The following is a 25,424-nucleotide window of genomic DNA, read 5'->3' as shown; positions in this document are numbered from 1 at the left end:
AAATAAGTTATTACTGTTTAAAATATTCACTCCCTCAAACCTTACTCGCACCAGTCCTTTTTAATAAAAATGCACAGAGACCCCTTCCACACTCTGCACTGACTGCCTACGTTCAGCGTATTCTTTCTTTAGCTATGGTTGACTCTGTTCGTTCCTCATGAAGGGCTTATGCCCGATATGTCGAATCTAGATTCCCTCTAGTGTGGAAACAGGCCCTTCGGCCCAATAAGTCCACACCAACTCTCTGGGGAGTAATGCACCCAGACCCATTTCCCCCTAACCGACACATCCCTGAACACTTTGGACAATTTAGCATGGCCAATTCACCTGACCTACACATCTTTGGACTGTGGGAGGAAACTGGACACCCGGAGGAAACCCATACAGACACGGGGAGAATGTGCAAACTTCACGCAGACAGTCGCCTGAGGCTGGAATTGAACCTGGGTCCCTGACTCTGTGAGGCAACAATGCTAACCACTGAACCACTCCGCACAACACTCCCACCTTCCCCTGCTCCTCAGATGCTGCCTGACCTCCTGTGCTTTTCCAGCACATCACTCTTAACTCTGTTCATATTGCCATTCATGATTTAGTAAATCCCTAGCAACGCTGCAATTACAATTGCTGCAGATGGCTTCCAGCTGAATAGTGGGACATGTTGTTACAGAATGGTCACCTCTCTGCAATCACTTCCAAATGGTCCCACACAACCACCTAATGGACTATAACCTGGCTTTGTGTGATTTTTAACATGGTCCCACAGCGATGACTTAATGTACCAAGGCTGCACATCTTTTTCCCCTCAACCATCGAACCATTAACCAGCTGCCTCGCTCCTAAGACGACGTGATTAGGTCCATCATTGTGTATTGGGAGTGTCTAAACTCCAGCCGCTCCTTATTTATTGTGAGATTTTCTCTCTATAGGTGCGCTAAGCAACTCTTACTTAAATCCTATTGCTACCTAGCAACTTCATACAACAAACTCAGAAGGCAGGCTCCACACTTTACCTTATTTCTGTGGGTTCTGTGTCAATGATAAATAGCGGCATTCGTTTGAGTGAGGGGCTGGTGAATGAAGGGTTCACGGGCTGAGCTTTCTAAGAGTTGGAAACAACCCTCCCGAGGACCGAGCTGGAGGGACAATACGCTGCGAGATGACGAAGGTTTTATAAATTCACAAATCGAAGCACCTCTTCGAGCAATGTCCAGATCGGTCAGCAACCGGAAAAAGAAAGTCACTTTTCGAGAACAGCCAACTTATTGTGAGTTACTGCACCGATAAAAACGCTGTGCTTTTATAATAACCTCACTTCACTGTTCTGGGAATTGTGTAATTTGATGGTAATAAGGTGAAATCTCCGTCTTTATGGGAGGGCTTTTTATAATCAATTTTGTATCTCTTCAAATCAGGTGAAAAGAGTTGCAGAAGAGGCAATAATCGCCATTCCAATGCAATTGGATCATACTTCCCTTTTCTGGTGAAACATCTCAAGTTGTCTCCTTCTTTATACCGGAGTTTGAACGAGAAGGGAATCTTAACCACTGATCAAATAGGACTGATTGAGGTAAGGCTGTCTTTGATTTTCCTCTTGCCACTGGAAGTTTCATTAACCTCACACCCCTGTGGGTGTGTGGAATAGGAATGAGTGAATGAATGAATGAATGATTTATTGTCAGGTATGTAAGAACATAACAAATAGGAGCAGTAGGCTGCCTGGCCCCTCGAGCCCGCTCAGCCATTCAATAAGATCATGGCTGATCTTTTCAAAGACTCAGCTCCACTTACCTGCCTGCTCACAATAACCCTCAGTTCCTTTACTGTTCAAAAATCTACCTTCGCCTTAGAAAGGTTCAACAAGGAAGCCTCAAGTAATTCACTGAGCAGGGAATTCCACAAATTCACAACTTTGGGTGAAGAAGGTCCTCCTCAACTGAGTCCTAAATCTGCCTCCCCCTTATTTTGAGGCTATGTCTCCTAGTTCTTGTGGGAGATACAGTGAATAGTGTTCTGTCACCACAATCCGGCGCCATTTTGAGGTGCAAAAGAATAAAAAGGAAGTATGTAAATAGAGTTCATCTTCATTGGCTGGGGTCCCAAACATGGATCCAGGACTGAATCTAGGTCCCTGCTCCAGGCCTACCACAGGCAGGATCTCTCACTTCAGGCATTGACACTGTCCCATTCAACGACTTGCTGCTGCCAAAACAGTCCCCGCTCCACCATTGCTGCAGCTAATACCCCACAGCTATTCCAGGAGTCCATGCGTTGGGTCCTCGAACCACAAGTCACTGCTGATATCACTCTGGCCTCCCTGCGACCTCAGATGAGAAAAAAGGAGAGAGAGAGAAGGAATGCGGCTAACCTGGAGTGGATGGGCTCAGCCCCAACACTACCAACCTACTGTGCCACAATCTTGATTCAACTCCATTCAGTCTGCTCTGCCCTTCAATAAGATCATCGCTAATCTGTTCAGATACCCATTTATCCTGAAAATCCTTGATCCCCTGCCATAGAGTATTGCCTCAGCTATATACAATGTCGGTCTGACACACATCTGGAGTCCTCAGCTCAGCTTTGGGCAACTTGAAAGCTGTACAGCACAGAGAGATACCAAATTTAAAAGTTCAAATATGGGGGTAGGCTTCATAATACTATTTGTAACTCTTTGAGTTTCACAGATTGGGATGTGGGATTAAATCAAGGCATTTAAAACTTTGAAAGGATTTGATAGGGAAGCCACTTGCTCTGATGAGGGAATAAAGAACATCTTAAAATTTAGAGCTAGACCATTCAGGTGAAAAATAAACGCATACAAAGTATGAGCAGAAGCAGACAATTCGGTCTCTTCAGCCATCTGCCACCAATCGATAGGATCATGGCTGAATTGTTTGCACATTGAATTCCACATTCTATCCTTGGTCACTCTTGATTCCCAGGCCCAATAAGAATCTATCTGCTTCTGCCTTAAAAATATTCAATGACTCCACCTCCCCCACTTTCTGAGGCAGAGTTCCAAAGTTGCACAATCCTCTGAGAGAAAAGAATTCTCTCCTTCCTAAAAGGGTGATCACTAATTTTAAAATCTCACTCCCTAATTCTGGAGCTCACCCACCAGAGGAAACATTTCATATCCATCTTTCATTATCTAATACATTACAATCAAGTCACCCATCAGTCTTCTAATCTCCAGTGGAAACAAGCTCAGCCTGTCTAATTTATCATCCTAAGAAAACAAGAACAGCAGAGAATGACAAAAAAAGTAATTAGAAGGAAATTTAAAGTATGAAAGGAAGCTAGCTGGAAATGTAAAAGTTCTATCAGTATTTAAAAGCAAACAGTAAGTAAAGCGTGTTGTTCCTCTAGAATGGAGAATTAAATAGAACCTAATAAGGAAATGGTGAATTAAATGAATAAATGTTTAGCTTCCAGTTTCATTCTGTGGAAGACAAACATATTCTTTTAATAGCTGTATATCAGGGAGAAAGAAAATCAATGAAGTTACAATCACAAGGAAATTAGTACAGTACTCAGAAATACAGTACAGAAATTAGTACAGTACTGTTGGAGCTGTGGCTTACAGGTCAACCCTTACAGGGTTGGAACTTCTGATTTGGTCAGTGGTCAGGTTCAGGAGGTTTTGACTGCAAATAAATCAGTCATGATCCTATCGATTGGTGGCAGATGGCTGAAGAGACTGAATTGTCTGCTTCTGCTCATAGTCTTTATGGGTTTATTTTGCGTCTGAATGGCCTAACTCTAATTCAGTCACCCTGAAATTATGGCAGAAATTTAATTCCTCAGACTTTTTGGTTATTCCTTTTAATGTTTCAATTAAATACAACTGGCTACAGTCACATCATTCAAGTAAGTTAGAGTTTTTAAGTAGACATTGATATTATTGTGAATATAATATTTTAGCCATTTTAAATTGTTTCTATATTATTTAATGCTAATTTGGAGGGATAATGTAATATAAGAATGCCGTTTTCATCAGCAAGTATTAAACAGGCATTTGGATGTGACTCCTGAGAGTTTAAGTGAAGTAAAGTGCTGGAAACAATGATGGGAAAACTACAGAAGGGCATTATCAAAATCTCAAGCAAAATTAAAAATGAGAATTCCTCTTTTATTGGAATAAAACTTATGAAACAGGTTCCAAGGGAAAATATTTAATGGCATATCAAATATCTCTTTCAGAAAGTCTGATTAAGCAGCCAGATTACATGTTAGGAAGACAGGCAGAGATATTAAATTTCTCTATTGAATATCAACAATAGAAGAAAAGTTTAATGGTGGGGATTTAAATTCATATCCTGATGCTTAATTTAATCGGAAATGTGTTCATTCAAGAAATGTACAAGTCTTCCCAATTTTGTAACTTTTACCTCCTTGTTGCATCCAGGAGTTTGATTCAAATCAATGAAAGAGCTAATTATTATTGGTCTGTTACGCAAAATGGCTTGATAAGCCAAGCAATCTTTCTATTCATTCCATATTTGCTTGTGTTTCAATAATAACCTTAAAAGTTAGTATATGGATTTTTGTAGCATTACAGTTGTTTTGAATAAGTCGGGATATGATCATCATTGGTTGACCAACATTTATTGCCCATCGTTATTTGCCTTCAAGAAGATGCAGGTGAGCTTCCTTCTTGAACTGCTGCAGTCCATTTGGTGTAGGTACATCCACAGTGCTGTTAGGAAGAGAGCTCCCGCACTTTGACACAGTGACACTGAAAAAAATGGCAATTTATTTACAAGTCATGGTGGATGTGGCTTGGGAGGTGAACTTGGAAATATAACTCCCTTTTATTTGCTCACCTTGTCCATTTATATCTAAAATGAAGTAGATTATAATAAACATAATGTTAAAAATTACAATTTTTTTAATGAGACCAAACAAACTAACATGGGTAATTGGTAATCCACACAGCTAGAGGATTTGGCAGAGCTTAAAATGGCCAAACTTCTCGAGATTGTTAGAAATGCTGACGGCCACATGTTCAAGTCATTTTGCAGTGTTCTGGGTGAGATGGGATATTGGTACCTTGCTCAGATTCTTCAAACAGCCTCTGAAGAAAAGGATTGCACTACTTCTACAGGTAAAGAGTGAATTGAATGCAACTAGATTCGTCTATCGTGGGTATAACTATTTTGTCCATTTTTAAATAATTAGGTTTGAGCACAACCCTTTGTAGTTTTCAACTATAAGGTCACACCCTCAGTCTCCGACGCTCCAGGGAAAACAGCCCTAGCCTATTCAACCTCTCCCTATAGCTCAAATCCTCCAACCTTGGCAACATCCTTGTAAATCTTTACTGAACCCTTTCAAGTTTTATAACATCCTTCCGATAGGAAGATCAGAATTGCACGCAATATTCCAAACAGTGGCCTAACCAAAGTCCTGTACAGCTGCAACATGACCTTCCAACTCCTGTACTCAATAATCTGACCAATAAAGGAAAGCATACCAAACACCTTCTTCACTATCCTATCTACCTGCAACTCCACTTTCAAGGAGCTATGAATCTGCACTCCAAGGTCTCTTTGTTCAGCAACACTCCCTAGGACCTTACCATTAAGTGTATATGTCCTGCAGCACCTCACATTTATCTAAATTAAACTCCATTTGCCACTTCTCAGCCCTGTATTTCATTTAGCTGTCCATATAATCACAGTTTAATAAAACAGTTTCTCTGCCTCTGCAATTTAAAAAAAAAAGCCCTTTATGTATTTATCAACAAAATTCAATGTTATGATCTCCACTGTGAATGTTAAGATTAAAAGGAAAATTCAAAAACCTAGTTACAAGAAAATGAAGCTGTGAAATTCCTTGGTTTAAAACAAATTAATTTTACAATATAACAACAAGTAAATCAACATATTACTAAATAAACACAAACTTTGTTCTTTATATTGCAAAGTACAATAAAAACACAATCACAGATACTTCAGACTAAAACTCACGACCTAACCCTAAGTTTTCCACAATGCCTCACCTGTCCATAAAGGCTTCCGAAGCTGATCCACTTTCTTGGCACTAACTCCAAACTTTTGCCATGGCTGCTTTGTTAGCTGAAGAACTTTGCAGTTCAAGCCTGAGCTCTCAATACTTGGGCAGCGATTCAATAGAAAATTAACACTCCTAGCTTCTAATTTGTCTATTCTCCTGGCCCACAGCTATTCTAAAGGTTTTGGCAATTTCTTCCTGTGGCTGATTCTAATCTGAAGTACTTGTTTTCAATTTGACAATGACTAAACATTTCTTCTTCTAGTTCCAAACCATGCATCTTCCAACTTCTCTTATTCTCATAAGCGCTGTCTCCAAGTTGATTGTAAGTCCCGTCAGTGAATTATTACACAGCGAGTGATATTAGTATGGTATATTCTCACTTTAAGGTGCAGAGCCTGCTAACATAGAACATAGGACGTTACAGCACAGTACAGGCCCTTCGGCCCTCAATGTTGTGCTATCTATGAAATTAATCTGATGCCCTACATGTAACCTACATGTTCCATTATTATCCATATGTGTGTTCAAAACCAATTTAAATGCCCTTAACATTGGCAAGTCTACTACTGTTGCAGGCAGGCCGATCCACACCACTACTACTCTCTGAGTAAAGAAACTACCTCTGATATCTGTCCTGAATCTATCATCCCTCAATTTAAAGCTATGTCTCCTCATGTTAGCCTTCGCTATCCAAAAAAAAAGGCTCTGACTGTCCACCCTATCTAACTCTCTGATTATCTTATGCATCCAAGTAAAGGTAGGTTCCCGATACTGGCTAATCTCTTCCAGGGTCATCCAGGGGTTTCCAAAATGAAGATGCAAGTGAGACGTTATGTCTAGTGGCCAGGGTTGGATTCTGACATAGCTGCATTGGTGGGGCAATGCCCAGAGTGACCACAAAGTCAAAAATTGTAACTGCTGGTGCCCCCACATTCATGGAATTGGCTGGGTAAACTGTGGTCTTGGTTACATATTGACTATTCTGGTCCTCTCATGGGCTCAATGTTCCTGCTCATTGTGGATGCTCATTCAAAGTGGTTGGACATGCATAGAATTTGTTCAGGGATGATGATTGGAAAAACTGCAAATATCGTTCGCAATACATGGACTCCTGGAAATATTGGTCACAGACAATGGGATGTCATTTACCAGCAAGGAATTTGATTATTTCCGAAAGTCAAAAGGCATTTGGCACAAAAGGACAGCTCCGTACCATCCATCGTCCAATGGTCTGCTGAAAAGAGTGGTCCAAATGTTGAAGGCAGGCTTGAAGAAACAGCCTACAGTGTCACTCGATACCAAACTGTTCCAGTTTGGTTATAGGGCCACCCCTCGCGCAACAATAGGGATACCTCCAGCAGAGTTTCTGATGGGGAAAAGACTATGCATCAGGTTAAATCTAATATTTCCAGACCTGGGAGGATGAAATGGCATCAGCACTGTCAGTGCCGGCCACATGCTTCCTCTAAGTGAGAAAGACAATTTACTTTGGGGAATGAAGTTCGGTGCCGGAACCACAGAAATGGTCCAGTATGGGTACGAGATGAGGGAGCCATACAGTCAGGTCCCATGACTTAGAGTTCGGGTAGATGAGGCAGTCCTGAACAAATGTGTGGATCACAAGGATTCTAGGTAATCCAAGATGGAGGACAGGAAGAATTTGTGACTGTAAGAGCTGCTCCTTTTTTTGAGGTATTTTAGGTGTTGGAGGTGAGTTCCTCAAATTCCAGGAGCAGCAATGACTGTTTTATATGCTGTTGCATTGTTTTGAAACTTCGAAGGAAAAAGTCAAAATAACGGCCCTACTAAAAGGGAGAAGGACAGACAAAAGGCAGCACATGGTCAGTGAAGGAAAGAGAGAAAGAAACTTGTAACTGACACAGTAGTGAATCTGCACAGTTGCTGTTTGAATTCATGTATCTCTGGACATCAGAGTACGTCGAGGAAAAATGAACAAACGGCGAAATTCACAACTGATCTTGGAGGAACCTGTTTGGGAGATCTCACAGCAGCACAGGAACTGATAAGTACATAGTTTTTAACATATAACCTTGCTGTAAGTCTACAGTAGTGAGTAGAGTGGGTTCTTTTTTGATTATATGTTTTATTGAAATCTGTCTCTTGATTAAATTTTAAAAATATAAACCATAAGTACTAAGTTAGCCTGGAGCACTGTTTTTTAGAGCAAAAAGACGGTGCTATTTGCTGGGTCTTTTGATTGTGAAGGAGCAAAGATGGTCTTTAGTAGGGTGATATGCTCTTGTTGGATGTGAGAGGTTAGGGAGAGTTTCCATGTTACTGAGAATTATGTCAGCAGGAAGTGTCTTTGGTTGTGAAACCCATCAGATCAAATGGATCGGCTGGAGCAACAGGTAGAGGCAATGAGGAATTCATAAGAGCTGGGGGTGTGATGGATGGTAGTTATAGGAAGGGAGAAAAGATACAGATACAGTTAAATAGATGGGTTAACTCCAGGAAAGGTAGGAGGGATAGGCAGGTAGTGCAGGAATCCTCTGTGGCTATCCCCATTTCAAACAACTATGAAGGGGTGGAAATGGAAAATGTAGGGGGGGGCGATGGTGATGGTGGTGGTGGGACAGAGGAAGATATTGAGGAAAGCTGAGACCGGTACATTTGGGGAAAAAGAGCGAGTCAAACAGTCAGTTGAGGTAGGAACAAAGCAGAAAACAAGGTAGGACTGATAAATTAAACTGCATTTATTTCAATGCAAGAGACCTAACAGAGAAGGCATGATTAGGAACATGAGATTGGGGTATCATAGTAATTACAGAATGGGGGCTCAGGGGTGGACAGGACTGGCAGCTTAATGTTCCAGGATACAAATGCTATCAGAAGAGTAGAAGTGGGGGGGGGGCAAGAGAGGAGGGAAAGTGGTGTTTTTGATAAGGGATAGCATTACAGCTGTACTTAGGGAGGATATTCCAGGGAAATTATTTGGGTGGAACTGAGAAATAAGAAAGGGATGATCATCTTATTGGGATTGTATTACAGACCCCCTAATAGTCAGTGAGAAACTGAGAACCAAATTTGGAAGGAGATTTCAGTTATCTGTAACAATAATAGGGTGGTTATGGTAGGGGATTTTAACCTTCCAAACATTGACTGGCACTGCCATAGTGTTAGGGGTTTAGATGGAGTGGAATTTGTTAAGTGTGTACAAGAAAACTTTCTGATTCAGAATGTGGCTGTACTGACTAAAGAAGATGCAAACATTGACCTACTCTTGGGAATAAGGCAGGGCAAGTGACTGAGGTGTCAGTGGGACCAGCAACCATAATTCTATTAGTTTTAAAATAGTGATGGAAAAGGATAGACCAGAACTAAAAGTTGAAGTTCTAAATTGGAGAAAGGCTAATTTTGATGGTATGAGGCAAGAATTTTCAAAAGCTAATTGGGGGCAGATGTTTGCAGGCAAAAGGACGGCTGGAAAATGAGAAGCCTTCAGAACGGGCAGCCCGGTGACTCAGTGGTTAGCACTGCTGCCTGACAGCACCAAGTATCCACGTTCGATTCCAGTCTTGGGCTACTGTCTGTGAGCTTGCACGTTCTCTCCATGTCTGCGTGGGTTTCCTCCCACAGTCCAAAGATGTGCAGGTCAGGTAAATTGGCCATTCTAAATTGCCCAGAGTGTTAGGTGCATTTGTCAGAGGGAAATGGGTCTGGGTGGATTATTCTTTGGAGGGTCGGTGTGGACTTGTTGGGCCGAAGGGCCTGTTTCCACACTGTAAGGAATCTAACCTAATCTCGATTAAGTCACCTCTCAACCTTCTTCTAACGAAAACAGCTTCTGTTCCCTCAGCCTTTCCTCATAAGACCTTCCTTCCATACCAGGCAACATCCTAGTAAATCTCCTCCAAACCTTTTCCAAAGCGTACACATCCTTCCTATAATGCAGTGACCAGAACTGTACGCAATACTCCAGGTGCGGCCTTACCAGTGTCTTGTACAGCTGAAGCATGACCTTGTGGCTCCAAAACTCAATCCCCCTCCCAATAAACGCCAATACACCATATGCTTTCTTACAAGATTAACAGTTAGGTTTTTTTTGTCTTTTATATCCCTTTTATTTTAGCATTTTCAAAAACTCTCTCTCTCCTTCACCCTCACTCTAAGCTCAATCTCTGACAAATATTTCTGACACATTGAGTTTTGACTGATCTTCTGGCTGCAATGCAACTGAGAAGATATTTGAAATTAGGTAAAGGGGTTTGCTTCACGTAATTGTAAATCTGAGACAAAGCTAAACATCTAGCAAATCGATGTATGCAAGAATGTATAAAATGAAAACAACTGATTCTGATGTTTCAGCTATGTACCTTCATCAGGCTGACGGCTAAGAGATAAAAAATTTACACATCCAAAATGCCATAATTCCATCTTTCCTTTAATATGCTGACTGAATTTCCAACACTTTCAGACTTTATCTTTGAAAATGGATTTGGCTTAAATGTGAAGAACCACTAGTAACTCATCTGATGTTTCCAAGAATAAAATGGAATACAGTACAAGACAATTACAGTGAGTTCATACAGGGACAGTCAAACCCCCACAGTCTGAGGTTTATTTTAAACAGGTTCATTCTGCATTAGTCAGAGCTTCATTCTGTCATAGAGTCATAGAGATATACAGCATGGAAACAGACCCTTCGGTCCAACCCGTCCATGCCGACCAAACGTCCCAACCCAATCCAGTCCTACCTGCCAGTACCCGGCCCATATCCCTCCAAACTCTTCCTATTCATATACCCATCCAAATGCCTCTTAAAATGTTGCAATTGTACCAGCCTCCACCACATCCTCTGGCAGCTCATTCCATACACGTACTACCCTCTGCGTGAAAAAGTTGCCCCTTAGGTCTCTTTTATATCTTTCCCATCTCACCCTAAACCTATGCCCTCTAGTTCTGGATTCCCTGGCCCCAGGGAAAAGACTTTGTCTATTTATCCTATCCATGCCCCTCATAATTTTGTAAACCTCTATAAGGTCACTCCTCAGCCTCCGACACTCCAGGGAAAACAGCCCCAGCCTGTTCAGTCCCTCCCTGTAGCTCAGATCCTCCGACCCTGGCAAAATCCTGGTAAATCTTTTCTGAACCCTTTCAAGTTTCACAACATCTTTCCGATAGGAAGGAGACCAGAATTGCATGCAATATTCCAACAGAGGCCTAACCAATGTCCTGTACAGCCGCAACATGACCCCCCAACTCCTGTACTCAATACTCTGACCAATAAAGGAAAGCATACCAAATGCCCTCTTCACTATCCTATCTACCTGCGATTCCACTTTCAAGGAGCTATGAACCTGCACTCCACGGTCTCTTTGTTCAGCAACACTTCCTAGGACCTTACCATTAAGTGTATATGTCCTGCTAAGAATTGCTTTCCCAAAATGCAGCACCTTGCAATTATCTGAATTAATAATAATTGCACTTATTAGCCCATTGGCCCATCTTGTCCAGATCCTGTTGTAATCAGAAGTAACCCTCTTCGCTGTCCACTACACCTCCAATTTTGGTGTCATCTGCAAACTTACTAACTGTACCTCTTATGCTCACATCTGAATCATTTATGTAAATGACTGTGCTGCTTTGTAAGTTGTGCCATCTGACTGATATGTTTGTTTTTTTTGGGGGGGATGCTGGGGAGTCAAGGTAGCTCCAAGAAGACACACATGGAGATGGAAAATTGGAACTCCGTGAAACTCAGTAATTCAATGCGAGAGCCAGGTAGGTTATCCAGTACTTCAGGCCACTGATGACACTTGGCTAGCTATCTGATTTAATCATGGAAACTAGATGAGTAGTTCCAGTCAGTCTGATCTGCCTCAAGGTAGGCTTAGTTCAGATGTTTCCAAATGCAGGGTTAGAGTAGATTAGTTGAAGTTAAATGAAATTATTTTCTGCCTAACAACAGGGTCAGGTCATGTCTGACTGAGAGGTCAGGTTAGATCTGCTTAAGGATGGATATTGGGTTGAATTGCCTCCAGCTGAGAAGTGCCTCATCATTTGAAAGTGAAGTAAGTGCTTAGTGAAGTAAGTGAAAGTGTTAGTGCTTATTGAAATGCTATAAAAGGAAATTATCAACTATCTGTAAAAAAAAATTTCAGAATAAGGAGGGAATTCTTTGTAAACTTGGAAAGACTGATATCTAGAATGTTGTGCCTCATCTTTTTTTAGAGCAGCATATTGGTAAACAACACTGAAGTGAAAGATAAAATAGATGGAGAGATTAAGAAAGCAAATGGGATACTTACCTTTATTAGACAAGGCTGAAAGTTTGAGAAGGGAGTTTATGCTGGAACCATATAAACATTGGGTGGGCTACTGCAAGAGATTATATGCAGTTCTGGAATCCAGAGGGTGTGATCATACTGGAGAGGACACAGAAGAGATTTACCAACACGTTGACTTGTTTGGGGTGTTTTAGTTATCAAAAAAGAATAGATAGATAGACTGTAGTTGTTCCTTGGAGCAGATGAGATTGAGGGGGGGACATGATTGAAATGTATGAAATTATAAGGGCATAGACATGGTAGGCAGGAAGAGACTTTCTCCTCAGACAAGTGATCAATGACCAGAGGGAATAGGTTTAAGGTAATGGGCAGGAGATTGAAGCAGATGCAAGGAGAAACATTTTCACCCAGAGCATGGTGGTAATCTGGAACACACTGTCTGAAATTGTGGTAGAGGCAGAAACCCTCATTACATTCAAGGAGTACAATTGCAATGCCAAGCCAAACAAGGCTATGGGTCGAGTGCTGTAAAACTGGATTGGACCAGTTAGGAGCTTGTTTTGATTGGTGTAGACTTAATGGGCTGAAGGACCTTTTTCTGTGCAGTAGACCACTGTGGTTCTAAACAGTACAGGTAGTTTTATTTAAGTAGTCATACAATATTGAAATTATAGAATGTACTATGTACATTACATCTAATATATTTATATAATTCTATAGGTTTATATTAGTTGAATACATTTGTGCAACTTCTTGCAATATATGTATATATTCTTTATATTGTTTTCTCATGGTCATTATTTCTAATTCTATGATGTGGGGCAAGTGTACAGATTTATTAATGTATATAATTTTATTATTAAAGCTTTGATTTTTTTATTCGTGTGGATAAAGGTTTGAAAAGGGTTTTAAAAAAATTTATTACATATAGAATTTTCCAGTTTATTTTTTTAAAATCTATGTATAATGCCACAATACTTGTATATTATTGTCACTTTGACTTTTTGTAGGACACACATCTAGAAATGAAAAACCAGCTTTGAAAGAAATTTTGCTCCTTTCTCCACGAATACACAGAAATCTGAAGGATGACAATCTGGAATTAAGTCAAAAGGTGGAGCACATGAGGAAGGAATATTTGGTGAGGTAACATCAAAAGCATAAATTACTTCCAAAATGTGAAAAGAAATGTTAGTTCAACAATTTCCCAAAATAATGACATTGATATGTCAAAATGTGAGACAGTAAGGGGAAATTGGAGGGCAAGACAACCAACCTGTTTTCTGGATACTGAAAAACATTGGCAGAAATTTTAATATTAAATATTTGGTTAAGCCTTTTAAATAAGGACCATTCAGAGAGGAGTCAACAATTAAATCCACCGGTAAAGTTGTCCTTTTGATTCAAAATTGGTACAATGAAGATTATATCTGTACAATAATACCGATTTTTATATTTATTATAACAATAATATTTATTATATTTTACCAATTTCAACTTCAGAATAAAAGGACTCGAAGAAGACTTGGCTTCTGTGAGTCGGGAAAGAGATATGACTGTGAGGGAACGTAATATCACCATCCTAGAAAATCAAGAACTACAAAATCTTAACCATGAACTCCAGGAACTGATAATAAAACTGGAAGATTCTACACTTAGTATGAATTATCCTGTCCAATATGTGAATTTGTTACCAGTAAGGCAGATGATTGATGGGCATACAGACCAGCTGTTCACCTTTGATCAACTTCAAAACAACATTGATTGATGTAATGAAGTTAAATTGAGCACCTTTATCTGTTGGACACCTCACTCTATATACCTGTGGAATAATCTATGCAACTCAACGTGCAAATTGGCATTAGAGAAACTGCAACAAACTCAAAAGCCTCAGGTGAAAGATTCAGAAGTACAATAAGTTTATCTCCCTTTTTACTGTTTTTTTCACTTTTAAATCTAGATCTATAGCTATAATAGACCCTGCCATTCAAATTAGCCTGAATATATTTTGTACTTCTTTCAAATTATTGTATGGGAAACGGGTGGTGTTGGCAAAGCCAGCATTTGATGCCCACAACTAATTCCTTGAGAAGGTGATGGTGACCTACCTCCCAAAGCACCCCAGTCCTTTTGGTGTCAGTACACCCACAGTGCTGTTAAGATAGAAGCTCTAGGAGTTTAACCCAGTGGAAATTAATAAAAGGCAGTACAAGCCTAAATCAAAAAAATGCTGTTCCAAAGAAGAGGCATTCTGAATTTGAAATGTTCTGTTTCTCGCTCCACAGATGCTACTAGACCTGCTGAGTTTCTTCATCACTTTCTGCATTCACGTCAGATTTCCTGCATCTGCAGTATTATTATACTTCTAAATCAGGATGGTTTGTGGCTGAGGAGGAAAATTTAGGTGATCCTGTTCCCATGTGTCAGTCACCTATGTTTATCCACCTGATAAAGGGTGCAGGTTTGGAAGATGCCAATAAAGCTTTGGTGAGTTGCTGCAATGAATCTTGTATCTGCTACCAGTGTGTACTAATGGCAGAGGAAGTTAATGTTTCAGTTGGCGGATGGGGTAATGATATAGCCGGGTAATTTGTCTCGAAAGGTGTTGAACTTCTCATGTTTTATGGGAACTGCACTTAGTCGAGCAGGTAGGGTGTATTCCTTCGTATTTCTGACTTCAGCATTGTAGATGGTGGATAATCTTTAGGGAGTCAAGAGGTGAGTTAATTGGTGACAGAATTACTAACTTTGAACCTGTTGTGATATGCCTCTTTCAGTTCAGTTTCTGGTCAACGGTAACTCTCAGAATATTGATAGTGTGGGATGCTGGGATGTTAATATCATTAAATATCAAGGGGTGACTGTTAGATTCTCTCTTGGAGAAAGTTGCTGACTGACACACGTGTAGCGTGACTGTTACTTGTCACTTATCAATGCAAGCCTGAACGAAAGCAGAGTCCTACAGCGACAGCAGAAGAGTGAGCACAGGCCGGGCTGAGTCAGAGAACAATGGCAGCAGAACAGATACAGGCAGGAGCCAGAGCAAGTCCAGATGCAGGCCAGTGCATGGAGGTGGTGTTGCCTCATGTTCGGAAGCAGGTGGGCACAAACCCATGTTGCAAAAGCACTAGAACCTCTAAAACCTAATTAACTTTGTAATCACTTTTTATTATCATTCTGGACTTTTTAAATTCTATTCCTATGCTTACCTTTTTAACTCTGTAACAATACTTAAAGCATCTGTACCTAAGATGGCACCAAGAGGTGACATTATAGACTTTTCACTGCACTCATTGAGTGCATGTGAAATTGAAGGCTATTCTAAAATTCTGACCTTTTCACATATTGCCATTGGACTGCTGCTTCAGTTTGAGGAGTTGGCAATGCTAATGAACATTGTGTAATCATCAGCAAGTATTGCCCCATAATAAATCAGTTGAAGATGGTTGGACCTAGGACACCATCCTGAGGAACCTTTGCCTCTGATGACCACAACTTATGTTAGATGTTGTTATAAGTTGAATCCATGCCATTAATTACCATGTTGTATGAGCTGTCTGGTAGATTTGCTGTTACCATCCACTTCCCTGGGAGGGATATAGAGGGTTTGTTTAGTCAGTCTGGTGTGATAGAGGAACACAGCTTGGTAACGTAACAAGACACTTTTGTCTTAAACAAGATGTAGTTTATTGAGTGATAACAGATAAATAGAAAAGTTACACATGACAGACATTGGGTAAGAGACTTCTTTGCCAACCTAAGCTGATTTCCCTGAAGTTTGAGAGACATTGTTAGGTTATGTGTTGCTTAAGGTACTTGTTAGCATTAACCCTTTCAGACAGGTGGTGGTATAGTAGCAATGCCACTAGTAATCTACAACCCTGTGTTACTGTTCACAGGTAATGTTTGTAAATCCTAAAATGGCAGATGTGACATTTAATTTCAATAAAAATTTGAAATTAAAAATTTAGTCTAATGGTGATCTTATAACAATGGTTGATAAGTGTTTTTTTTTTAAAACAATAGATTCCCTAATACTCTTGAGGGGAATGAAATTTGTCATCTTTACCTGGTCTGGCCTTCAAGTGATCCACACTGATGGACTCTTAACTAACCTCTGAAATTACCTAGCAATTCACTCAATATCTTTGGACATGCAGTCATTTTTTTTTTAATTAAGATGTGGGAACACAAGCAGTCCATTTGGTTGATAGTCTGCTTCACAGAAGAAGGGATTGAAACTGGAAGGAAATCTTGCATTGGTCTCGACACCGAAAGTGTGAGTGGCAAACATAACCCAATCAACACTGCAAAATCCATTTTACAGTCCATTCTGATGTAACACAATATTTCTGTTCTCGTGCAATCCTGTAATAAGAAAATTGCATAATAGCAGCACCATTTAAATAATAGGCTGGAATCTGGTATGCACTTTAGAACCAGTTTTAAAGCAATGTCCTCAATTTGTCCATGATGTTATTAGTGAATTTGTGGCAATGAAATGTGCATATACAGAATGACCTGTACTTTTAATAGCTGAGGGGCTGTGGCAAAATTGGGAGAGCTGACCCAAATTAAACATTTGCAACCACCTTCAGCCAGAAGTGCCCATTAATCTTGATCACCTCCTGAGGTCCTGAGCAAATCTTCACTATTGCTATAATGGTGTAAGGGCCCATAGCCTTTTTTGGTCTCCAGTGCCTTCACCCATTTCTTAATATCAAATGGAATAAGCCCTGAAGGGCTTATGCCCGAAACATCGGTTCTCCTGTTCCTTGGATGCTGCCTGACCTGCTGTGCTTTTTCAGCAACACATTTTTCAGCTACAAAAACCTGCAGCATGGAAGGAGTTAGGGAGGTTCTTGTAGGGTGGGGGGGGGGGGGGGGGGGGATGGGAACCTGTGATGCAGTTCCAGTGCACAGGAGGATGTGAGTAGGGAGGACATGGACAGGATTTCATGGTCACAGGCATGTGCTGGCAGACAGCAAGCTGGTTTGAAGTGTGTCTACTTCAACAGCAGGAGTATCCTGAGTAAGGTAGGTGAGCTTGCAGCATGGATAGGTACCTGGAATTTTGATGTTGTGGCCATTTCAGAGACATGTATACAGCAGGGTCAGGAGTGGAACTTGCAGGTCCTAGGGTTTAGATCTTTCATCAAGATCAGGGAAGGTGGTAAAAGCAGGGGAGGTGTGGCTTTGTTAGTCAAAGACAGTATAATAGTGGCTGAAATAACATTCGATGAGAACTCATCTACTGAGGTGGTATGGGCTGAGGTTAGAAACAGGAGAGATTTTTATAGGCCTGCGCAAAGTTCCAGGCATGTGGAGAAGAGGATCGACAAAACTATTCTGGGTAAGAGAGAAAGGAACAGGGTGGTCATTATGGGGGACTTTCACTTCCCCAACATTGACTGGAAATGCTATAACTCTAGTACGTTGGACGGATCAGTTTTTGTCCAGAGTGTGCAGGAAGGTTTCCTTACACAGTATATTGAAGGGCCGATAAGAGGGGAGGCAACACTGGATCTGGTACTTGGTAATGAACCATGCAGGTGTTTGATTTAGTGGTAGGGAGCACTTTGGAGAGTGTGACCATAATTCGGTTAATTAGTTTAGCGATGGAAAGGGATAGGTACATGCCACAGGGCAAGAGTTATAGATGGGAGGGAAGGGCAATTATAATGCTATTAGGCAAGACTTGGGAGGCATAGAATGGAGTAGCAAAATGCAGGGGATGGGGACAATCAATATGTGGAGCTGGTTTAAGGAACAGGTATTGTGTGTCCTTGATAGATATGTCCCTGTCATGCAGGGAGGAAGTGATAAGGTTAGGGAACCATGGTTTACTAAAGAAATTGTATCTCTTGTTAAGCGGAAGAGGGAGGCCGATGTGACGTTTAGACGAGGTGGTTCAGATGAGGCGACTGGGAGTTAAAGATTAGCTAGGAAGGATTTTAAGAGAGAGTTAAGAGGAGCAAGGAGGGGACATGAACAGTCTTTAGCAGGTGAATAAAGGAGAACCCTAAGCTTTCTATAGGCGTGAGGAATAAAAGAATGACTAGGGTAGGAATAGGGCCCGTCAAAGACAGAAGTGGGAAGTTGTGTGTGGACCCTGCAGAGATTGGAGAGATGCTAAATGAATATTCATCTGTTTTCACTCAGGAAAAAGAGAATATTGTAGAGAAGACTGAGATACGGGCTATTAGACTAGAAAGGCTTAGTTAGTAAGGAGTTATCATCAATTCTAGAAAGTGTAAAAGTCGATAAATCCCCTGGGCCAAATGGGGTTTATCCGAGGATTCTCTGGGAAGCTAGGGAGGAGATGACGGAGCTTTTGGCCTTGATCTTTGGTACTAAATCTATAGACAGACAATAACGATTCAGAGGACTAGAGGATTGCAAATGTTGTGCCCTTGTTCAAGAAGGGCAGTAGAGATGACCCAGGTAATTAAAGGCTCGCTGGTCTAAAGTCTGTTATAGGAAAAAGTTTTGGAAAGGATTATAAAGAGATGGGATTTATAATCATCTGGTAAACTCAAATTTGATTGGAGATAATCAACACAGTTTCGTCAAGGGCAGGTCGTGTCTCACAACCTCTGAGTTTTTTTGAGAAGGTGACCAAGCGTGTGAATGAGGGTAGGGTAGTTGATATAGTATACATGGAGTTCAGTAAAGCCTTTGATAAGGTTCCACATGGTTGGCTGTTGGAGAAAATGCAGAGGCATGGGATTGAGGGTGATTTAACAGTTTGGATTAGGAACTGGCTTTCTGTAAGAAGGTAGCAAGTGGTGGTCGATGGAAAATATTCAGTCTGGATTCTGGTTACTAGTGGTGTGCCACAAGGATATTTTTGGGACCACTGCTATTTGTCGTTTCTTTAAATGACTTAGACACAGGCATAGGTGGATGGAGATGACACTAAAGTTGGTGGAGTGGTGGACAATGTGGAAGAATGTGGCAGGTTGCAGGCTTGGATAAACTGCAGAATTGGGCTGAGATGTGGTAAATGGAGTTCATCGCAGATACATGTGAGATGATGCACTTTGGGAAGAACAATAGCAAGTACTGGGTCAATGGAAAGATTCTTGTCAGTGTGGATGTGCAGAGGGATCTTGGTGTCCATGTACATCCCTGAAAGTTGCCACCCAGGTTGATAGTGCTGTTAAGGCAGCATACGGTGTGTTAGGTTTTTGTTGGTAGAGGGATTGAGTTCGGGAGCAGTGATGTCATGCTGCAACTGTACAAAACACTAGTGTGGCCTCACTTGGAATATTATGCACAGTTCTGGTTGCCCCATTACAGGAAATATGTGGAAGCATTGGAAAAGGTGCAGAGGAGATTTACCAGGATGTTGCCTGGTCTGGAGGGAAGGTCTGATGAGGAAAGGCCTGATGAGGAAAGGCTGAGGGACTTGAGTCTGTTCTCATTGGAGAGAAGGTGGCTAAGAGGAGATTTAATAGAGGCATACAAGATGATCAGAGGGTTAGATAGGGTAGTGAGTGTCTTTTTCCTAGGAAGATGACATCGGCTTGTACGAGGGGGCATAGCTACAAATGGGGAGGTGATAGATTTAAGACAGATGTCAGAGGAAGGTTCTTTATTCAGTGTGACAAACCACATTAGGTACATTTAAACAGTCCTTGGATAAGCATATAGATGATGATAGGATAGTGTAGGGGGATGGGCTTAGATTAGTTCACAGGTCAGCACAATATAGAGGACTGAAGGTCCTGTTTTGTTCTATGTTCCTAGTACATGAATCATAAAATGCAGGCATCCAAATTCAGCAGATAACAGGGAAGGTAAATGGCATGTTGGCCTTATTTCAAGAGGGACTAGTATATATAAAAGTAAGGAGATCCTGCTAAAGCTATACAAGGTACGAATCAGACTAGAACTGGAATACTGTGGAAATACTTTCAAGCCTTTTATCTACAGAAGATATACTGGCATTTCTGAAGTGGCCAGTTATGAAAAAGGATCACTGGACTTGAAACATTAATTCTGCATTCTCTACACAGATGCAGTACAGAGTCTTGGGGACTTGACAATAAAGGGTTAGAGGTGGAGAGCTTCTTTCTTTCTTGTTGTGGGAAGAGTCTAGGATTGGAAGTTATAACCTCAGTAAGAAATTGCCTGTTTAAGACAGCGATCAGGAGGAATTTCTTTGAGAGTCATAGAGATGTACAGCATGGAAACAGACCCTTCGGTCCAACTTGTCCATGCCAACCAGATGTTCCAACCCAATCTAGTCCCAATCTGCCAGCACCTCCAAACCTTTTCTATTCATATACCCATCCAAATGCCTCTTAAATGTTGCAATTGTACTAGCCTCCACCACATCCTCTGGCAGCTCATTCCATATACGTACCACCCTCCGCATGAAAGAGTTGCCCCTTAGGTCTCTTTTATATCTTTCCCCTCTCACCCTAAACCTATGCCCTCTAGTTCTGGACTCCCTGACCCCAGGGAAAAGACTTTGTCTATTTACCCTATCCATGCCCCTCATAATTTTGTAAACCTCTATAAGGTCACCCCTCAGCCTCCGACACTCCAGGGAAAACAGCCTCAGCCTGTTCATCCTCCCCTGTAGTTCAGATCCTCCAACCCTGGCAACATTCTTGTAAATCTTTTCTGAACCCTTTCAAGTTTCACAACATCTTTCTGATAGGAAGGAGACCAGAACTGCACGCAATATTCCAACAGTGGCCTAACCAATGTCCTGTACAGCTGCAACATGACCTCCCAACTCCTGTACTCAATACTCTGACCAATAAAGAAAAGCATACCAAAACACCTTCTTCGCGACCCTATCGACCTGCGACTCCACTTTCAAGGAGCTATGAATCTGCACTCCAAGGTTTCTTTGTTCAGCAACACTCCCTAGGACCTTACCATTAAGTATATAAGTCCTGCTAAGATTTGCTTTCCCAAAATGCAGCATCTCACATTTATCTGAATTAAACTCCATTTCTGAGGGTGTTGAATCTTCTGTGGAATACTTTACCTAAAAGATGCTGTTGAAACTGGGACAATATTCCCAATCTGACTAGAAATCAAAGTGTTTGGGAAAAAGTCAAGAAAGCATAGGTGATGGTTATCTGGTCAGCAATGCTATAACTGAATGGCAGAGCAGACTGCATTGACCAACTTATGCTCCTATGTCTTAGGGTCTCTAAGGTACAATATGCCATCAACTGCAGTCATGTAGCACTGAACTCCCTGGCATTATAAAGCTCTAAGATATAGGAATAGAAATAAGGCATTCAGCCCTTGCAAGTCTACTCTATGTTTGCCTTAACCTTGAATAGAATTAACAACCCAGACTCTATAGCCCTCTGCAGTCAAGAATTCTACACATTCATGGCCTTTTATCTATCCAAATTCCTGAACAGGGAGAATGTTTGCTCCCAAACTATCCAACTTGTTTGTAGCCCCAGGCAGCAGTTGCAATAGGTTTTATTCTGCCATCCTGGTCTGTCACAATGCTTACACTCTCCACAACAGCTGGTTCTCCAAAGGTTTATTCCCCATGTCATTGGTGACAAGGGGTACCCTGCCCTCAAAGACCTAGTAGCAGCTAGATTTGAGACCAAATGGCTGGACAAGGGCTAAGAGAAAACTGCATTTGGATGTACACAATGCTGAGGGACTCTGAATCCATACATCCAGTTTATGGTTACACTTTCCCATAGTCCTGTTCCTCCCCCAGAGAGCAGTAGAGAAGGGCAGCTCTACACACTCCAAGTCCACTGCTACATGAGATACATCACCTATGGCAATTAGTGCCCTTCAAGGATGAGAGGTACAGGACCAAACTAGAAGCCATAATAGATATGTAGAAACCATATAGAAAGGAAGTCAGTCCTTTTTCCTTCATTGGAAAATCTAGTAACTCTAAATAATGTTAGGAATAAGATGGCAAGAGAAAAAGAGCTGGATTGCATAAGTGCAATGCTTTTATATCAAATGAATAATATAGATTTTTTTTTAAAAAGGCAGCAAGATTAGAAAAGGCAATAGAGATATAGAGTAGACCTAGTTTGTCCTGCTTTTCATAAAGTGACTAGACCTAGTTTGTCCTGCTTTTCATAAAGTGACTTGACTCAAATCATTAGATAGGTTGTACTTTAAATTTTCCATCTGTTATTATGTGCTCTCAGATTTAATTGAAAGCTTGAAGTTGGAAGTATAAGGGTATTTAAAATGATTAACAGAATATTTCATATTATAGTAGGACAAGTGACTGAAGATGTGTCAATGTGTTTGCATAGTGAGCTTTTTCCATATTCACCATCACAATTTTATATACATTAGAAACAAAATATTCAGAATTCTCATTACTGTCTTATTATAGCTGCTACTAAATGTTTGCCAATCTTCAGCATGCCATTCAAAATCTAACTTCCTAAATGAATCAATCTTTTCTGCACTAATGTTCACACAACGACGATAGAGAATCATTGATTAGCAATCTCGACTGGAAACTGTACCTGATTTGTCTGCTCCTCCACCAAGGTTCCTCAGCCTAATTGTAGTGAAGATCAGTTAACTGAGCACAATTCCGGAATTGGAACCTTTGACCTTCCTTGTCTGTATGGCCTTGCGTGCATGATGTAGACATGATACTACATTTCTTGTCCATTGCTATTTAAGTATTACCGTCAAAGCTGTCATATTTGTAAGTATATCATCAAAATGAACAAAACAGCACATTCTCGATTTAACCAACACACCAATACTTTGAGGTTTGCTAATGTTATATTTTTTAAAAATCCATGTGCTTCCTGTTCATCAGATTTCATGGGTAGTCAAGTAAACATTTGTCACAGTTGGGGGGTGGGGCGCGGAAAAAGATAACAATGACATTTTTCTGGAATGTGCAAACTCTCCTACAGCAGGATCATACCAGGCAGCACAAATTCATTTATCTTGAGCAACTAAAGCAAGATCATCTCGAATTTCAGAACAAGAAGAATTAGCCATGATATTATCAAACTGCTTTGTTTTTTACACATCAAGTTGAAGAACACAATTCATAATGGAGCAAAATTAAGGCAAGGATACAGATCAGCCATCATTCACCAGAATGGACAGGCAGGTTCAAGGGGCTGAGTGACCTATTGTCTATTCTCTTCTTATACAATTTGCAATGCAAAAATTATTTATAGCTAAAATCAGTCCAAAGTTCCAATCCTCTTTGAAGTAGCATTCATAGATCTTTGAACAAATATGTTGTAAATACAAGCCAAAATTGCTTGGGAGTACAGAACTTTAATATTGCTGAAAAATATAGATTGGCAAAGATTTTCACTTTCCACTCAGTTATTCATCAGTGAAAAGCTTTAGCAACAAATCTGTTTTCAGCAATACACATATCAAAATGCTAGTCTAGAATCAAAAAGTGTCACATTAATTTTAAACAAGCAGCTATGCAGACTAGCTAGAGTGTAAATAGTATTTGAAATTTTGGTTGTGGAATTAGTAAAACTTTGACATCAATATTACAATAAATATCGTTGGCAAAACAAAAGATACACAATAAATCAGAATACAAATTTGATCAAATAATTACATATATTCTTAAAAAAGTGACATAGCATGAACCTTGAATCACTGCACAGATGCATAATCTGATTTTGGAAGAAAGTTAAAATTACAACAGTCTGTTTAGCAGACTCGTGGCCTGCTGTAGATGGTCTTCAATGCAAGTAGTAGTTTAATAATTGGTGTGCACAATGCAGTAATCACTGGCAAGCTATAGTAATGGAAGTAAAAGGAAATATCATGGACTTTAATTATTCCAAAGATTTTCAATATTCCACGAGTTGTTGGAGGAAGGCATCGAAATTGCCAATAGGTAACAATGTCATGGTAGCAGCGAAGATCATGACCAGTTACTGCTAGGTCAGCCTGAAATTGTACAACATGTTAATTAGTGATCATCATTGCAGCCTCAAAAAAAAACTCCCAGTTTTGCAGAGAAAGGCTGATCTTCATGGGGTAATTTAATGGCTTTGTTATAGGTTTTTGGTACATAATATTTCAGATTTGTAAAACTAACAAGGTCACTGAATCTGGCCCTACTGTAACCAAAGGATACTTCACTGATAGAATAAACAGGCCATTTACACCAGCTAGATATGAAATACAAAAGAACTCAAAACCTGGAGATCACCAAAATGCCATCGCAACTATGTAGAATTGAGGAGCACACTTCTGACACTCAAAGTCAGTCACATCTTTTCTGACTAGATTCTAATCAGAAGGACCGAAGTTTTTTGTCACAATAATCGACAAATTCAAAAACCTAAACTCAAGAGGTGTTCTAAGCTAAAACAAAGTTTTTGGTGTAAACATCAAACCCAACCTTAAGATCATGCCTGTCAGACAAAGAAAATGGCATTAAATGAGGCCTAACTGGCAATTAAATTTTTTACTTCAAACATTAATTTTCAAGATCCTCTCAAAATTTGGTCAGGCATAGTGATGCTTGGGAAGGGGCAGAACAATTCACTTGGTCAGCATCTTTGTTACTGGACTTACTATCTACTGTCTACAGCACAGATGCAATACACCACACAGATCCACAGGACACACCGCAGCAATTCACAATACTTTCTATAGATTGCACTTCCATCTTCTATACCCACTTCAAAAGTAGTGATGCCATGGGAAATCCAGTGACTCCAAGCTCTCCAAATTATGCAACATCTTGTTTTCGATATATATTGCTATGTCTTTATCAATGTGTCAGAATCCTGAAATTAGCAATATAACATCATTGTTTGAGCATAATCAATGGATTCATTTCAATGTTTAAGATGTCTAATGAGCAAAGGCGAAACAGATTGAGACTGCTCACTGGAGCTTAAAAGAAGAGAGGTGATCTTATTGAAAGATACAGGATTCTTAAGGGCTTGACAGGGTAAACATGGAGAGAATGCTTCCCCTCATGGGTGCATCTAGCACCAGATGGCAGAGTCTCAGAATAAAGGACACCAATTCAAAGCTGCAATGAGGAGGAATTTCTTGAGGGTTGAGAGTAGAATGCCTTAAGGACAGCTATAAAGGGCTGAGTCCTTGTGTATAGTTGATTAGTAGGGGAAATCAAGGATTACAGGGATAATACAGGAAAACAGAGCTAAGTTCTGT

The 25,424-nt window shown here is 40.4% G+C and overlaps 2 protein-coding genes across 7 annotated transcripts in view; one reads left to right on the top strand and one right to left on the bottom strand.

The window, feature by feature from the left end:
• The first annotated feature begins 1,062 nt into the window (after positions 1-1,062).
• Positions 1,063-16,197, top strand: LOC122558203 (uncharacterized). 2 transcript variants are annotated; one of them, XM_043706531.2, is made up of 6 exons: positions 1,063-1,267; positions 1,416-1,570; positions 4,939-5,107; positions 11,689-11,763; positions 13,280-13,415; positions 13,773-16,197. In XM_043706531.2, the coding sequence occupies exons 1-6, from the start codon at positions 1,078-1,080 to the stop codon at positions 14,035-14,037; spliced, it is 990 nt and encodes a 329-aa protein (XP_043562466.1). In that variant the 5' UTR covers positions 1,063-1,077; the 3' UTR covers positions 14,038-16,197. The 2 variants fall into 2 exon arrangements, with proteins under 2 accessions (XP_043562466.1, XP_087856689.1); XM_088000563.1 differs by having other exon boundaries at positions 13,280-13,410; positions 13,773-13,990.
• Positions 16,198-17,159: 962 nt separating this feature from the next.
• Positions 17,160-25,424, bottom strand: part of LOC122558213 (uncharacterized) — a 59,220-nt gene continuing 50,955 nt past the window's right edge. For 4 of the 5 annotated variants that reach the window (XM_088000544.1, XM_043706543.2, XM_043706571.2 and 1 more), the window contains one exon: positions 17,160-24,182. In XM_088000544.1, the coding sequence (XP_087856670.1) occupies positions 23,940-24,182 (243 nt within the window). In that variant the 3' untranslated portion in view covers positions 17,160-23,939. The other variant, XM_043706575.2, reaches the window with a different exon arrangement.

The sequence above is a fragment of the Chiloscyllium plagiosum genome, unplaced genomic scaffold (assembly GCF_037043375.1).
Source record: "Chiloscyllium plagiosum isolate Xiang-an unplaced genomic scaffold, Cpla_swu_hap1 HiC_scaffold_2, whole genome shotgun sequence".
Lineage (NCBI taxonomy): Eukaryota > Metazoa > Chordata > Chondrichthyes > Orectolobiformes > Hemiscylliidae > Chiloscyllium > Chiloscyllium plagiosum.
This window is presented reverse-complemented; position numbering and strand designations above follow the sequence as displayed.

Excerpts from the sequence above, each read along its gene's own strand:
- LOC122558203 (XM_043706531.2), top strand. The coding sequence starts at position 1,078 with ATGAAGGGTTCACGGGCTGAGCTTTCTAAGAGTTGGAAACAACCCTCC. Across the intron at positions 11,764-13,279 it reads TAATTCAATGCGAGAGCCAG|GACACACATCTAGAAATGAA; the intron begins GTAGGTTATCCA and ends GACTTTTTGTAG. Across the intron at positions 13,416-13,772 it reads AGGAAGGAATATTTGGTGAG|AATAAAAGGACTCGAAGAAG; the intron begins GTAACATCAAAA and ends TTTCAACTTCAG.